A 17,366-nucleotide genomic window follows, 5' to 3' on the forward strand; every position below is an offset into this window, starting at 1 on the left:
ATGAAGAATGTGTCCTCATCTGGCCTCCCTGAGGAGTGATTCCCGAATGACTTTTTAAGTTTTTGGTTTTTTTCAGCGCCCTGTGTGTATGTGTATCTTTTGGTGTGCAGACAAAGCTTAAAGAAGGGTGCCCTTTGGTGGAGATTTCAGGCCACCTGAGGAATATTCATGATGTTCTAAACTGGAGGTTACCTTAGACACAGACTGATCAGGAGGCCACCTCCAAATGAGAACAATAGGGCACAAATCCTTCCTTTCCATAATGAGAGGTCAGTCTTTAAGTACAATTAATCCCTGGGAAAAGAAACATAATGATTTTAATTCTTACTAAAGTGTGAATAGCTGATACATATCCTTTCCTAACAACAGATTTTGATGGAGGAAAAGAGGAGTGAGGATTCCAGGGATCTGAACAACTAAAGAGGAGGCCATAGAATGGATTGAAAGCACATGGGAAGGGGCTAGGGATGTAAAGAAGAACTCTATCCCTCCCAAAGTTGGTTGAGTGCCAGCCTCTTCCTTCCCATTTAGCAATTGGTTACATGTCATTAAAATACAGACTCTGGAATCAGACCCCTGGATTCAAATCCCAGCGTGAATGTTTACTCATGGTAAGACCTTTCTGGGCCTTGGTCTTCCCAATTATAAAATAAGGAAAACGATGACTTCTGACTCCTAGGGGGGTTGGGAGGATTGAAGGAGGATGCACACGAGGCACCTGGAATAGTGCCTGGTACCAGGTGGGCTCCACCTTGGGCTCAGTAGATACTAGAGATTATGGAGCAAAAGCTTGCATTTAAAATACTGGCGTTGAATCTTGCTTTCTCCCCTACCTCTGGGACCTTGTTCTAAGCACTTAACCATCCTGAGACTCAGGGTCTCCATCTGTAAAATGGGACACACTTTTTTACGTATTACAGAATGAAGTGCTCACATGCTCTATAGGTTGTGGTTTAAGGCCTTGTTTTCTGAATCCCGAGTTTCTGGTCCCCCAACTGTGCATCTAACAGAGGCACTCTGTAGGACTTCTGGTCTGGACGTCTTGCTCTCATGATCAGCTCACCAGTACTTACTGTGGGGTCTGGTTCAGCAGGTGGCCTGGTTAATGGAGAATTAGCATTTACTTATAAAGGGTAAGTGAATTGATTGCCAGTTGTAGGAAATTACGACCCAATGGAATAAATTGAATTCAAATAGTAAACACATCAATATCCGTGCTGCATTTTACAAAGCATTTCACACCCACCAGCTCTACCGACCCTGTGACACTCTGTTGAGGCAGTGGGTTATATCACAATTTTGGCCATGAAAGTGAAACTCAGAGCTATGATGTGTCATACTTAAAGAAACTGTCTTTGCAATAGGTGACATAGCAGGGACTCAAACCTTGAGCTTTGGAGACCAGAGCTGTCAGTGGAAGCTCTCCAGCACACCCCTCGGAGCCGCTTGCTGCTACAGTGGTCCCGCATACAATTTACTGGAAGCAGAAAGTGTTTCAGAGTTATCCATGTATTGTACCAGCCAATTAAGGAGTCTGGTAATTGTGAATGTTGCTCCTTCGATATCTCCCTGGGGCCTGCTACAATCCAGACATTGGGTAATTAATGTCAGCAACCAGCACATTCTACTTCAAGATTTTAATGTCAGCTACTAGCATATTCTACTACAAGGCTGTGGGGAGAAGGGGACAGAAGGTCCAGGAAAGCCAGAGGGTCAGGTGTGAGTTGTGGAGGTGAGCTGGGAGGTGAACGAACAGCCATAGAGAAGGCGAGGCATCCACTACTCATCCCGAGAATCTGCTAGGTGTGAGGTGCCAGGCCAGGAGTACATACAGAGATGAGGAGAGTGGTTTCTGCTCTCAAGGGGCTCACAGGCTAGTTAGGGTGACAGATATGAAAATTATTAAAATACAGTGGGCCCTATGTTTGCCCATTTTAATGGACTGATGAAGGATTGTGGGAACACAGAATTCCGTTTAGCACATCTCTCCTTTTTGTTAAACCAACCAAACCCCTTCTAGGTTACCTGCTCCACAGGAGTTCAGGGCTGGCTTCTAATACCAGCCGCAACAAGTGAGTACAGCCACAAACGAACAACCCCACCAGCCACCCAGAGGCCATTCCATCCCGTATGAAGGCACAATGCTTTTCCCGGCTGCAAAGTTTTTCTTTCCTGTCATCTGATTCCTGTTTAACATTTGTGCGTGCGTTAACATGTGTTCTCAAGAGAGGATCCCACCCAGGGTCTTCATCTCCCAAATTTCCAATAGGCTCCTCTGGATGTTTTCAACTATTTAGTATTGCCTGGATTGATCTTCCTAGTTCTAAGAAAAAAGGCTTAGAAAGCTCTGGGACTGCACATGGCTCATTTCTGATGATGTCTTGAAGTGCAATAAATGAAAAATAGGCAGATTACATATCCCCTAATCCCCACAGGGACTTAAAAGTTGATAGGAAAAACAGGCCTTGGCAGAAATACTCCTGGATTCATCCTGAATCCCAAGGCTTCATGTTGTTGAGCAATGGTGAGGCTCAGCCTGATGGCTGACATTCCCTTTACAGCAGTCTTTTTTGTATCAGTGATGGTCATCATCTTGGGGGGCTGGGATCTACGTGGAGAAACTTACAAGGCATCTATGATACTCATTGTCACCAGATGCGTGTGAGTAGATGTCTGATAAGTACCTACAAATAGGATGGACCATGTAAAAGTAACCCTATTAGTTCTTCACAGTAGCTATCATTGCTTGTGTGTTGCCACGTGCTTAGCACCAAGCAGAGCCTGAGATAAGGGTGCTGGAGTGTAGCTTACTTAGGATGGGTAAGGAATGTAAGTAGAGACATAGGGGAAGAGATACAAAGAAGAGAAGATAGCCAAGAAAAGGTAGAGTCTGAAACCTGGATTTTCCAGTTTAGGATCCTGCCCTCTCCAGGGTTGTAGAACCACTCCAGATACAGCACATGATCTCTGCAGAAGTGTTCTGAAGTAAATTAAGACCACACAACACTCATCAACCCTGAGGAATCAGGCTCCACACCAAACCTCCGCAGTTCTAAATGGGAGTGTGTTCCTGCAGCCTGGAATACGGAGAGAGCAGAAGGAGTCCGAGTTTCTTTGTATAACAGGGATGTTCTAACTCAGTAATTGTGGAAGGAGTGGGACCAATGTTTGGACAGTCTAAACTCTCTTCCTTAAAACATTGTTTAGCAGGGAAGAGGAGGAATAATGTTTGCTTTGGTTCTATGTACCTTCTCACAATCAACAATATTGAACTGGGGAAGTCTTGGGGAATGGAGGGATGAGTCAGAAATCTGCATTAGGAAAACTAACTTGATGGTCGGCCTTCTTGAGCTCGGGAAGACAATGCTCTGTGTTTACTTGGTGGGATCTGAGGATCATTGATTGCTTTGTTGCCCTCATTCACTCCCCCTTGCATTCATTAATGTACTGAACCCCAATTCTGTAGCAGGAATTATGCTAGGGTGGGTGATATAAAGAGGAATAAGGCCCAGTTCCCAACCTCAGAAGCTGTGTTACATTCCAGGAGCTGGACAATTATTGTCAAGTGTGAGATTAAAGATAGAGGTGTTTGTTTAGTGCTATGCAAATCCAGGCAGAGGGTTTAGGGAAGCCTCCTAGAAAGAAGTGATACAGACCTCGATTCTTAAAGAATGAGTAGAGATTAACCAAGTGAAAGGGGGCGAGGGTTCTAGGCAGAGAGAAAAAGTACATGCAGTGGTGCAGAGGCCTCCAAGCAAGCATTAGATGTGACTGGGAAGATGGGGGTCTTGGAGACAGCTGAGCTTGAGGCTGTTCAGATTGTCAGGAATCAGATCATAGATGTTAGAAGATATAATGAGGCCTGAGCTAAGAGGGATGGGTCAGAAGGGGAGTAGAATTAAGAACAGTTGAGGAAATGGCCTGTATGGAGATTGATGAAGAGGGAGGAAATAAGGATGATTCTGAGAGGGTGACCAGGAAGAAGGTGGTACCATTAACCCATTTAGAGAGCATAGGAGGAGGTGAGTTTGGATGTAGAGATGGGGATGGGAGATGATGAAGGTAAGAGGAAAAAGGGCAATAGCATTTCTTTTACCTCAGTGTTCTCTACGCATTCCTATGGAGACTTAGCAACCATTTTAATAATTAAAATCACCAAGGAGTTATAACTTTCATTGTGGTGATTAACAAAGACGCTTCCCAGGATACAACAATCTATAGATTGTTGGTAACCTTCAAAGGTCAGGTGACCTTCTAGGCCTACCGAAGTGCTCAAGATTCATGTGCTGAATTTATTTATTTATTTTTTTGTGTGAGGAAGATCAGCCCTGAGCTAACATCCATGCTAATCCTCCCCTTTTTGCTGAGGAAGACCGGCTCTGAGCTAACATCTATTGCCAATCCTCCTCCTTTTTTTTTTTTTTCCCCAAAGCCCCAGTAGATAGTTGTATATCATAGTTGCACATCCTTCTAGTTGCTGTATGTGGGTCTCGGCCTCAGCATGGCCAGAGAAGCAGTGCATCAGTGCGCGCCCAGGATCTGAACCCGGGCCGCCAGTAGTGGATCGTGCGTACTTAACCGCTAAGCCACGGGGCTGGCCCCCTGTGCTGAATTTAACTGAATTCCATTGGATTGGATTGAATTGTGTTGAAATGAGCAAAAACCGAGGACGGGGTTAAGCCTTACCATATTTTCTAGCCTGGAAGACACAGGCCTCCATTGTCTTGAGATGGACAAAAAGTATTTAAAAATATCCTGTTCCTATCACAGCTCAGTGCGTTCTGGGCCAAAAATACATAGTAAAACCTGTGTGCACCTGTGTGGCGCACCCACTGTTCTCTGGGCAATGGAGGGCACGTATGATTTTCCTTTCCACTCTATGCAAAGCAGGGCACACATACCAGGCACAAACAAGATATTCCACAGAACAAGAAAGGCTCACCAACTCATCCGAGTCAGAAATGGGGACAGCTGAGTGGCGAGACCCTTCTCTTGGATTCTTTAAAGGATTATGATAATCCTAAAGGATTATTGCTCTTGGGAAGGGGCAAGTGTGGGGATGTGAAATAATATTTATTGAGGGTCCATAATCTAAATGCTCAGTATTAGCCCATGGTAAACTATGTCTCAAAGTGATTGTTGGTTTTAGTCTTAGATTTGAGAGCAATAAAGCACCCTAGTGATGAGATGTCGTTTCTCCAACTTCTACAGACTAAATAAGAATCATAATGAGTGGCCTAAACTATTTTGAAAATTTTATTTACTTTACATCTATGTTGCCCCAAAATATATCTACATATTATATGTATATAATAATTATGTATATTATATATAATATGTGTTATATATTATAATTACATATCATTATAATAATAAATAATAAAGAGTATTATATGTATAACTTGAAAGAGTCAGTATACCAAATATATTTGGGTGTAAAAAAATGTTTAAAATAAATTCTCTATTGTCTCTTGTGACAAGGTACAAAATCCTCTATCCTGACCTTCATAATAAGCAAATGTTATCCCGAGGAGATTGTGAAACCAGAACACAAACTGAGCAGACAGCCCCTGCTCTGTGTTGGTGTCACAAGAGTATACACAAGAGTATATGGTGCAGTCTCCTCTGCAGTGGGTACAGTAAGTCCTCGAGTTTCAGAGGTCCAAGTGTAGGTCTCCCAGATATCATAGGTTTTCACTTCCCTAAATTTTTGTAAATGACTCCCACCCTCTGAAGAGGGCTATGAGAGAATTGTAAGGGAGTCTTTTAAGGAAACGTGCTATCCCAATATCGGGCAGCCTGAGAAGTTCTAGCATCATTGTTTGTTTCCATTTCAGGGGCAAAACTAAATGAAAGTGGAACTCAGTATTTTTTGGCTCACCCCAGGCATAAGCATGGTCATCCTCCAGGGACTCATCACTTTAATAGCTGAGTTTTCCAGATAGTTCAGTGTTTAACTGAACCTTTTAAACACCAGAACCTTTACAAATGTTTGCCATTTGGATGGACAGAATTCTAAAATATATTATCCTCTCCTTAGTGTGGTGATTAAGAGCATGGAACATGGAGCCAAACAGGTGGGGTTTGAATTCTGGCATTAACCTCTCTGGATTTTGATCTTCACCTGGAAATTGGGGACAAAACACCTGCCTCTGAGGTTTAAATTAGAAACTGTCTGGAAGGTGCTCATTATGGTGCTGGACAATGGCTCTTAATAATAATTGGCTATCATAATACATGGTTCTTAATAATAATTAACAGCAAAATGTGATCATCTCTTGATGTCTTGTGTTGTGAACAGCTGTATCCTGCAGTAATCTCTGGGGTTGTTTGCCTCCAGACTCTGCTTTCTGAGCTCTTCTGTCAGCCTTTCAGGTCACAGGGGGAATTGGCAAGATCTTAAGGCTGAACAGAGGCAAGAGAAGCAACCTCGACCATCAAGAAATGGCATGGCAGGGCCGGCCCATGGCTTAGCGGTTAAGTGCGCGCGCTCCGCTACTGGCGCCCCGGATTCGGATCCGGGCGCGCACCGACGCACTGCTTCTCCGGCCATGCTGAGGCTGCGTCCCACATACAGCAACTAGAAGGGAGTACAACTATGACATACAACTATCTGCTGGGGCTTTGGGGAAAAAAAAAGGAGGAAGATTGGCAATAGATGTTAGCTCAGAGCCGGTCTTCCTCAGCAAAAAGAGGAGAATTAGCATGGATGTTAGCTCAGGGCTGATCTTCCTCACACACACAAAAAAGAAATGGCATGGCAAATGGCAAAATGGCGGCTACCATAATACGGTGCATATCAAATGTTGAGGACTGCAGAAGACAGTTTCTATACATTATTCCCGTCCTTGCAATTACCATCCCCATTGGCCCATAAGGCAAGACTCTCAGGGGACTTAAGTGACACGGCAAATTGACACAGCTCTCGAGGCTCCTATGAGCTTTGTTCTCTTTAAGCCAATCCCCAGTTCCCTATGTGATTCTCTGTGTCACAGATTCACAACCCCTCACTACAATAGTCCTTTTGGTGCCCTGAGCAGGGTATCTGGGGTCTGACCGGCTCTGGTTTTGTACCAGGGATCTGGAAGAGAGCTCCAAGGGAGTCTCTTTTTGGGGGTGTACCTTGTGTGGGAAATAGAGTTCTCAGGCCCAGGAGGCCCCGGTGTGGGGAGGGGAGGCAGTTGTGGTCATGGTAGGTCCCCCATTGGAGCAAGCACAGTCAAGCTCATAAGCACAAACACCTTCCTTTGCAGGTCTGACACCCCCGGAAGGAGCTCAGGACACCTTTATCAGTTTCCAGCAGGTGTATCTCTGGAAAGGTAAGCTCTGTGGTGGAGGGGCTGAGCAGGACACCGACCACCTGAGACTGTCTGGCCCCACCTCCCATTCACAGGGCACTGTGTCCCCCAGAGAGGAAAACGTAGAGATTTACTTTCTAAGTGAGTGCTCTGTGTGGAGGACAAGGGCCCCAGGTCTCGTCAGGTAAGATACCAACGTCTAAAACAAAAATGAAAGTGTGAACACCCAAGAAAATGTGGAGGAAGGAAGCAGTGGCTCCTGTGAGATCAAGTTCGCTGACCATAAGCTGCCCTTGTTACTGGGCTGGGAGCTCAGAGGCCGCTGGAGACTGTGCGAGGCATTTCTCCAAGGGCCTCGGCCACGGGTGCCTCTCTCTGAGGTCAGGGTGAGGGGGCAGGACCCAGGTGGTCTTGCCATGGTCTCCTGTTTAGAGAAAATGCTGCTGTGGGTGCATGGGACAGGTTGGGGCTCGGATAAAATGCATATGTGGCATCTCCTTTCTGCTTTGTTTGTCATCCTCTGAGTTTACTGAACATTGACTAAGTGCCTGCTCAGAGCCAGGGATGGTGAAAGGCATTTGGGATGAGTCGTAGTAACAGGGGATGAGAGAGACGAGTGAAGCACAGCCTTGACCTGTCAGGGGTCCAGCCTCAGGAGGGAGCAGATGGGCAGTGGACCATTACATGTCACGGCCATAGGTGCCAAGTGAAAGGCATGAGGAAATATCCTCAGCCCTATATCACTTCCCTCCTCTTCCCATGATCCCTCCTCACCGATTTCCAGTCTCCTGTTGGGACTGGTGACCTGTTTCTATGCTTGTAAAGTGAAATAGTGGGAAAGAGCACAGCGTGGACTTAGAGTGAATGGGTATGAATTCTGGTTCCTTTCCTTACCACCTGTGCAACCTTGAACACATCAATTAGCCCCTGTAAGCCTAGACTCCCCATGAGTAATATGGCAATAAAAATAGCACATACCTCATCGAGTTGTGTGAGCTTGGCACAGTAGCACGTGTAAAGTACTTAGAGCAGGGCCCAGTGCATAACAAATGCTAATTATTCGTGCTGGTGGTGGTGGTGGTGATGATGATGGATGAAGAGCAGGAGAAGGAAGAAGGAGAAAGAAGAAGGAGGGAGAGGGAGGAGAAAAAGGAAAGGCAGTTGCTCATCATCATTTTCATTCTGAGGTGATACAGTGGGATTATACACTTCTTTTCTCATGTAGTCCTACCTGTAAGGTGGGTAATAGAGGGGGTGACATTGGCTCATTTTTCAGATGAGAAAAATGAGACTTGGATAGGCTCAGTGAGATGCCCAGGGGATGTCCTGGGGGTGGGATCCAGACACTGGTTCCAAGTCCAATGCTTCCCACTTATCAGAAATTTCTGGTAAATAAGGTGTTTTCTGATGAAAAGGTAAGGAATTGCTTCTCCCCAGGACATTTACCCCACTAAACAGAAGAACCCAAAGACCTATGTCATACCCTGTTCTCCCCCTAGGCTGACCCTGCTGTTGTGGGACACCTGTTCCCAACATGGGAATTTTATTTAATTTTTCGAATTCTGGTTACTTACCACCTGCATGATCTGGGATAAGTTATTTCACGTGTCTGAGTCTCAGTTTTCTCAAGAGTAAAATGGAAATCTTACTCCCTACCTTCACAGGGTGTTGTAAAGACCAATATTTAAGAACATATTTTGTTAATTCTAAAGTTCTTTGAAAATGTTAATAATTTCAATATTAAGGACAATAATTGTTCCAAGAAGTTGGCGGATGTTTCATAAAAGGCCAGTTTGTGCAGACCTATGCCGCTGGATTTGTGCCGGATCTTGTCCTGGGCACCTGGCTGTGGACCATGAGAATTTCCCATGTTGCCATTACCATTCCGTTGACCAGAGGAATATCTCCTCTTTTCATCCCCAACATTAGAATGACAATCCTTTTTTCCCTCCTAGATTCTGACATGGGGTCTCGGTCTGAGTCTATGGGATGTAGAAGAGACGTGGAACCAAGGCCAGCCTCTCCAACAGAAACAGGTACCAACCCCCAAACCTTTTTATATACTTGGGTGTCTGGCTGTGGAGACAAGATGGTGATGCCAAGGGTCTAATCAATGAATGGATTCGTCAACATTGCTCCATTCTGTAGCCACAGACTCCTCTCTAAGCTTCTAACCCAGTTATCCATTTCATATATATGGACAGCTCCTCAGAGGGGCAGGTGGCACAGAAAGTAAGGCAAAAATCATTGCAAAATCACCACCACTGCTGGAAAAGAAAACAACCATAGTAACAAAACCAGCAAAAAACTGTTAAAGAGCAAGTTTAATCTGACTGCGATCAGTGGCTTCACTTAGGTAAACCCTGAAGAGTGTAAGCAAAGCGTAAATACTATGGAGTTGTTTAATGAAGGAGATGTCTGTAAGAGTCTTTAGAGAGAGAGTCATTTTAAGTGGAAGATATAAATCCACACATTAATAGGGGAAGAATGTATGCGGTGTCTGAGACTTCTCTATCCCCAGAGTCTACAGTTGGTATTACTTAGATGAAGCTAGAACTCAGAGAGAGAAAGAAATAGAGGAGAAGGTGGAGAAAGAAGGAAGAGAAGGAGGACGAGGAGGACGAGGAGGACGAGAGAGAGGAAGAGAAGAGAAAGGAAGGGGAGGAGGGAGGGGGAGGCGGGTTGGTGGGCTGGCGCAGGGAGACATCATGGTGCAATGGAAGAAGCACCACACTGCAAAGCAGACAGTCTAGTGTTTCAGCCACTTTTTGCCACTTACTACCACCTGCACGGCCGTGGGTGCTTTGCTCACCTGCTGAGAGCCTCCATTCCTAGTGTGTAGAACATACCTTGCTTTCCTCTGATCCTGTTAGATGACATGCCAGGAAAACACCTGGCACTTGCCTGGTACTTAACAAATACCCTCAAAATGGTAGTTTCTTTTCCTTTCCAGGGCTCTTGTGCAGATCAAACGAGATAATGTATGTAAACCACCAAAAATGGGGCTCATCCCATAGTAGCTGTTTGGCAATATGAGTTCATTCTGCATTCATAGAGTGGCTGTGGGACTCGGGGAGTGTGACCTGGCTTAGAGTGCGGGTTCTCAGGTCAGAAGAGCAGGGTTTGAATCCCAGCTGTGCCCCTATTTGCCTATGCAGCCCCGAGTCCCCGTCTCTGAGCTTCAGTTTCTCCTTTGGTAAATGAGAGTAATAGCAGTATCCGTGAGACAGGGCGGCTTTGGGAATTAGAGGAGCTAATTCTGTACACTGCAGTAGCACAGAGCAAAGGCTCAGAAATTGATGGCTGTTATTATGTGGTAGTGGTGGCATTGGTGTTTATGATCCCAGCGTGGAGCCTGGCTTAGAGCAGGCCTTCCATAAGGTTTTGTCTTCATTCCATCTCTCTTCCTGTATTGCCTGTCAGATAGCAGGTCTCAGCTGATGGGGTCAAAACTCAGGTCACAGTGCATGTTCCTATCCAAATGCCTCTTAGCAGTGATGTCTTCTGCGCCTTCAGAGGTTTTCCACTGAGGCTTCAATTTTGCTGGCAGGGTGATGGAAGCGGGTGGGTGGGCACCAGCTCAGGAAGGTCCCCCTCTTTATTCTCATAAGCTAGCATTTGACTGGGTCCCTGCTGCACAATGACCTGGCCCCTCACCTTTCTGATCTTTGCTCACGATAACAAATTGGCAAATTGGTTTTGCCTTGGGAGCCTCCCAAGCACAGGGCCAGCGTTCAGGTTTACCCGCTGCCAGCCATCACTTTCCCGCTGGAGCAAGGATGAGTTCAGAACCCACCAGGGAGGGGAGCAGAGGAAAGCAAGTCCTGCCTTGAGCCTCCTGGGTGCCAGGCTCTGCATATGGTGCTTTATATACATCATCTCACAAACGTTATGACAACTCGGCCGATGGGGGTTATTATTCCCATTTACCAATGAGAAACAACGTGGGACTTAATGTGCCTCAGTTTCCCTCTTTAAGGCCAGCACTAAGTAAGCAGCAGCATCAAGATTCAAACCATGGGCAACTGACTCTGAAGCCTGGGTTCTTCTAGAACACCAGCTGCTCCCAGGTGCAGACCGCATGGGCTTGAGAGCTGAGTCCTGGTGGACCCTGGCCGACAAAGCAGATGGATTTTGTTTGAGCTGTAGAATGGACTTTTACTTTTTTTTACTGAGCCAGTATTTTTAAATGGGGAGATTTTATATGAAAATTCAAATTTCTAGCTTCTGTAGAGAAAAACAGATGAAAAGCTCTAGCAACACTGGCTTCAAATTTCTGCCTGGCGACAATCCTCTGAGCGAAGTTGAGCTTCCCCTTCCATCAGGGCGTGGCTCTCCTGTTGCCTGGGTCCCCACCCAGTGCCTTACACTCCTGCAGGCCCCTCCTGCCCCAGGGCATTTGCATTTGCCATCCCCAACCTTAGCAAGGCCTCTCAGCGCAGCCATACAGCTGGTGGCAATGTAGATGTGAATGATTTCATGGCATTTGAGAACGTTCTGTAAAATCCATCATTATACACTATGCCAGGGCCGCCTCTACAAAACTGTCACAAGATTCCATAGAAAGAATCCCTCTCCCCCTTTCCTCCCTCACCAGAAGAGGAGCTGGGCCCCCGTCCAAGACCTTGGAGGGATTCAGGGTGAATAGACAAAGCTTGACTGGGTTTTCCCCTTCTCAGCTGATTACATTCCTGGACTGAAGATAACGTCCCTATGGAGAAACGCTTTGATCCGCTCTCTGCAATGGGGCCCAGTGGCTTCTCTGTGTGTTCATTTACCTGGCCTGTGCTCCTTGGCGTCCCCGAGAATGGCCTCCCTGATTCAAATCACAGTGAGGAATCTCCCCCTTTCTGTGTCGGGTTATTCCAATTAGTCTGAGTGTTTGAAACACACACAGGGAAGCCAACAACAACAGCCTCGCATCTGGCAAGCCCTGTACTGGCCTCCGTGCCTTCAAGGGGAGTGCAAAGTTTTGAGAGAACAAGAAAAAAATGAATTCTTCTTCATATGGCGTGTAAACCAGGTGTAAATTGAGTGACTGCAGTTTTCATTCTGACATACACCAGACATTTTTCGAGCACGTGTGCTGTGCCCTGGGACTTTCACAGACTCGTGAGAATTCCCACGTGCCAGCCACTGCAGGACAACGTGGCAAGGGCTGTAATGGGGACAGGTGTCAAATGCAGTGGGACTGCAGGGGAGGGAGAATGCTAGGCAGACTGCAGGAGTCAGGAAATGTGTCTCAGAGGAGCCTGGAAGGATCTTCCAGGCACTTCCAGGGCGCATCTGGAGAAGGTGTTCCAGGTAAGGGGAACAGCCCGTGCAGAGGCTTGAGGGCAAAGTGAGATTCAAAAAACTTCGAGTGTGCCTGTACGCCTGTTATGTCATTTTTCTTCCTTCCTCTGCTGTCTTAAGAGGTGATCTGTGCTCTCCTACCTTGTGCCAGCCATCGTTCAGCCGGGAGACAGGCGTGCAATCTGGCCGTTTACAATAACGTGAGATGCAATAACTCAAAGCGCTGGGGCAGCACAGAGGAGGGGGCGGCAACGTGGTCCCCGGGGTCTCTGCCGGCACTAACCTTCTGGCCTTGCCATACACTAGTAAAGCTTTTATCCGCTTTGGTGCTGTTGCTGGTGTAGAAGCTCAGTCTTCATGAGCCAGCTTTATGGAGCGTGCAAGGTGGGCTGCTGAGAGGATGCACCAGTCCAAGGCACAGTGAGGCATACGTGGGATGTAATGCCCCTATGCCAGAGCCCCGAGCTGAGGGACACTGTAAACAAGCCCCAGCTCCTCTCCATGAACTGCTTCATGGCCCCAGTGTAAGCCCTCACGAGTTGCAGAAACATCCTCCCACCCCCGGGCCTGGGATGTTGGGTCTCTCGGGCCTGGAGAACCTCTTTATAGAGCCATCGAACATTAGAGCCGGAGGGAGCAGCACTGATCCTTGAATCACAGGAGGACTAGGTAGGTGAGAAAGAAGAGTGTAAATGGAGCATGAGCACGGGCAATAGTCCTGGGGCAGCAAGCAGTGTAGTGATGAGCCAGAACTGCCAGCATTTGCATGCTTCTGGAGTGGGAGTTGAGGCAATCGAGATGAGGCTCAAAATGCAGGTAGAGCCTGGACTGAGAAGAAAGCTTGGACTTCCATCCTTAGGCAGTGGAGTGCCCAGGAAGAGCCTTAAGCCAGGAATCATGGCGTATGAAGACACAAGGAAAGACTGGGGAATGGTCAGGCTGGAACTTTCAAGTCTGGGGCTGAGCAGAGCTGAAAGCTGTCTTCACAGATGAAGGCTGCTGTTTGGAAGGGAGATAGGACTTCCACGTGGCTTCAGAAGGCAGAAGGAGCATCAGCGGTTCAAAGTTACAGAGGGATGGATTTGACTCCACAACTTCCTAACGGTGGAGTGGGTTGCTGTGGTGGGCCCAGGCATGTCACATGGGACTACAAGGACGTCAGCCAGGGGTATGGTGGGGAAAAATCCTGCCTTGGGAGAAGACTTGAACCGGATGGCTCCCAAGGTTTCTTCCAAACCAAGATTCTAAGATTTTGCAACTCCGTAATTTTTAGGACTTTCTGGGACCTTCTGAAACCTTCCTGCCTGACCAGACTCCCAGCCCTATTGACTCTAGATCTGCTCTGGCCTCAGATAGCCTGAAAGTGTGTGTGTTTGTCTGTGTGTGTGTGAGAGAGAGAGGGATTCACGATATAATACAAAATAAGTTGACTCCCTCCTTCTTTTTCAGATTTGACAACAGAGCTTTTCTCTCCTGTGGACCTTAGCCAGGTCATTGTCAATGGAAACCAGTCCCTGCCCAGCCAGCAGCACTGGCTTTTCAAACACCTATTTTCACCTCAGCAGGCAAACCTATGGTGCCTTTCTCGTAAGTATCCTTAGACTTCATCCTTCTTGTTCCCCACTCTGTCGTCAGGCATTGCAGGCCTAGTTTAACAACTCTTGAGAACAGATAAGATTAAACTCAATGGCATAGCTCAGGGATCACTTCAGTGTTAGTACCATGGATGAGACAGAAGATAGGACATCTCCCATATCTTCAGGAAGCTCATAGTGTAGTTAATATCAACTTGCTCCCAGAACCTATCATCCATCCATCCATTCACCCACCCATCCATCCATCCATCCATCCATCCTTCCTTCCTTCCACCCACCCACCCTTCCTTCCTTCCTTCCTTCCTTCCTTCCTTCCTTCCTTCCTTCCTTCCTTCCTTCCTTCCTTCCTTCCTTCCATCCATCTATCCTTTACCTAACAGGCAATTACTGAGGATGTGTTGTGTTCTAGGCCTTGTGTTTGACCTTGGGGATGAGAAAACAAAAAAAAACTGAATCAATCATGATCCTTCCCCATTAGGGAACTCATACACACCAGTGGCAAAGTCTGACATGGGAGTGGGAGCAGGAGAGCTCGTTCACAAAGTTTTTACAGTCCTATGGCCTGTGATTTGAAGATCCCGGCTGCCTCTGAGATGGGCCTGGGTAGATCCAGTGGAATTTTACCCCCTCTCCTCCTGTATTGCTGGGTTTACTGCTCACGCTTAACCCTCTTAGATTTTGTCTTTATTTAGAGCCACACAGACTCCGTGTTTCATACATGACCCTCTCCCCAGCTAGCAGAAACCCAGTGTTTTTCTTGGGCCTTCCAGACTGGATAGCCTCAACTGACCTGGGCCTCTGTCCTGCCTGGGAAGAATCCTTACAGGGCATTCCTTTCCAGAAGGTTCTGCAGAAGTAACCCTCCTCTGCAGGCCCCCAGGGACTAAAATCCACTGCTCTCTTGCTGGCAGGCTGTGTCCAGGAGCCCTCTTTCTGTCGGCTGGCAGAGATAACAGACAGTGCACCCTTGTACTTCACCTGCATCCTCTACTCCGAGGCCCAGGTGTGTGATGATGTCCTGGAGTCCACTCCCAAGGGCTGCAGACTCATCCTGCCCCACAGTCCGGGGGCCCTGTTCCGGAAGAAAGGTGAGTTTGTGGTGGGATCTGCACCAACTGCATTTCCCATTGGCTTCTGGCTCTGTGGTTTCAGAAATATCAGGTTAATTTCTTCTTCCTTTTAAAATAAAGTTGTTCATCCTCCTTGTAGAGATGTGAAACTATTCAGAAATGCAGCAAGTTGACTATAGAGAGTAATCCTGCTCTGGAATCCCACTCCCCAGAGAAAGCCACTGTTAATGCACGCAGCAGTTAGAATTCCAGCTGGCTGTATATTACAGAAAATCCCAACCACAGTGGCTGTAACAAAGTGGAAGTTGATTTTTCTCTCTGAGGACATTACGACACTATTATTTTGGAGTTTTTTTCACCCTGCACAGTCCGCATTTCTTCCAAGAGGTTGTCATCCTTCATTTACTCTTCTCTCTTCTTTGCCAGAGGCCTTTCTCAGATATCTGGTCACCCTTGGTTTTCCACTCAAATGTAAGAGAGGGGTCCAGAAGTTGATCGAGAAGCTCTGAGTGTGTGGTGAGATCTTGTCGACTTTAGGTTTTCTGTAGGATAATCTAATTGGCCTACCCTTTGGGAAATCCCTCACGTCAGTATTTTTAGGTCCTTTCTCCAAAAATCTTATAATATGTGGCCTGGGGACATGGGCCTGGCTGCTAGTGGTTTGGGTACCAAATAAAGTTGGAAGATGAAAGAGTCTCAATATTCACCACGTAGATTGACTTGAAAGAATCCCCTACTTTCAATGTGGTACTCTAGCCATTAACTCTACCTGGTGTACCCAACAGACCCTCTCTCCTTTGTCCTCTTCCATCTTCTTCTGTGGTGGGGAGAGGACAGTTGTCAGTTGTGGAAAGCAGAGGAGGAGCCCTAAATGCTTCTTCCAGAGAATTCTAGCCCGTCCTGTTTCAGCCCACCTTCATCCCAGTGCTACTGATACTTAAACCTTTTGGGATTGCAGAGGTGTAAGGGGTTGCGTCTTGGTTCCTCCCAGAGAAAAGTTGAGGATTCAGCTTTCTTAAGTCTATTAAGTCAATTGTGTACTCTTCTGTGTGCTTCCTAGCTTCCAAAATTGAGTTACTATATCCCACCTCCTATTCTCTTTATCCTCGTGGTGTATGCCTTTACAAGGATCCCTTTACTTTGATTTTAGTGAGATTTGGGATGGGGGCAGAGAGTAGATACGTAGGTGTAATAATTTAATTGGAAGCTTTCAGTCTGGTTTGTATACCTTTGTCCTCCTATTTTCGTGGATACAACAAATCTCTCCCTAAATAATATAATTTCTTTCTTCCTCTGTGTAGTTGTACTGAAAGATAGAGTGAAGAACTTCTACACTCGCCTGCCATTCCAAAAACTGACGGGGATTTCCATTAGAAGCAAAGTGCCCATGTCTGACAAATCCATGTCTAATGGGTAAGCTACTTCCGTCCTGCCCCTCACCCCACTGCCAATGTTTATTATTAAGATCCTTCTACTTCCATAAAGAAGGTGACATAATACCAGTTAAAGACACATGCATAAAACCCAAAGCAAAAGGTGAAATGTAATACGGAGGTGACCTTATCTAAAAACCGTGGCTAAGGAAAGTTACTGATGTTAAACACAAACTTAGCCCTGAACCTCCAGTCAGCTGATGCAAAAGGGAAACATTGTGCCATGTCTTATCAATTAACAAAGATTGTCAAGAACGGTAATAAACTTGATCAGCAAAATCTCACTGTACTACATTCAGAATCTGGAGAGCAAGTAGAACTTTTAACAGGACTATAGGCTTAAAAGACTTTTTATTTATTATTTTTAAAATGTATTTTATTATTTATTTAGTTAGCTGTTATTTAGCTGTTTTCCTTCAAGGTGATCTTTCTCTCAGCCTACTCTGTGGATCTCACCCATCAGAATCACTAGGAGAGCTTTTTACAAACTGCATTCCTGGGTCCTTCCCTGGACCTCCTGAATCAACATTTCCTGGGGCTGGGCTCCAGAGTCTGAATTTTAAGTAAGCTCCCCCGGAGATTTTTTTGTACTTTAGAATTCGAGAGTCTTGGTCTTTAAATTGTTGATATAAGAAGTGTTGTTGATTTATGAAATTGTGTCATGTTGCTGGAGTT

General features: G+C 46.2%; 1 protein-coding gene across 1 annotated transcript in view; it reads left to right on the forward strand.

Moving 5' to 3' along the window:
- Positions 1–17,366, forward strand: part of TG (thyroglobulin) — a 256,521-nt gene that overhangs the window by 80,867 nt on the left and 158,288 nt on the right. The window contains exons 28-32 of the mRNA XM_058564964.1: positions 7,254–7,319; positions 9,254–9,334; positions 14,043–14,180; positions 15,100–15,276; positions 16,560–16,671. Coding sequence (XP_058420947.1) covers positions 7,254–7,319; positions 9,254–9,334; positions 14,043–14,180; positions 15,100–15,276; positions 16,560–16,671 — 574 coding nt within the window. The remainder of the gene's footprint in view (positions 1–7,253; positions 7,320–9,253; positions 9,335–14,042; positions 14,181–15,099; positions 15,277–16,559; positions 16,672–17,366) is intronic.

This window comes from Diceros bicornis, chromosome 21 (genome assembly GCF_020826845.1).
Source record: "Diceros bicornis minor isolate mBicDic1 chromosome 21, mDicBic1.mat.cur, whole genome shotgun sequence".
Taxonomy (NCBI): Eukaryota; Metazoa; Chordata; class Mammalia; order Perissodactyla; family Rhinocerotidae; genus Diceros; species Diceros bicornis.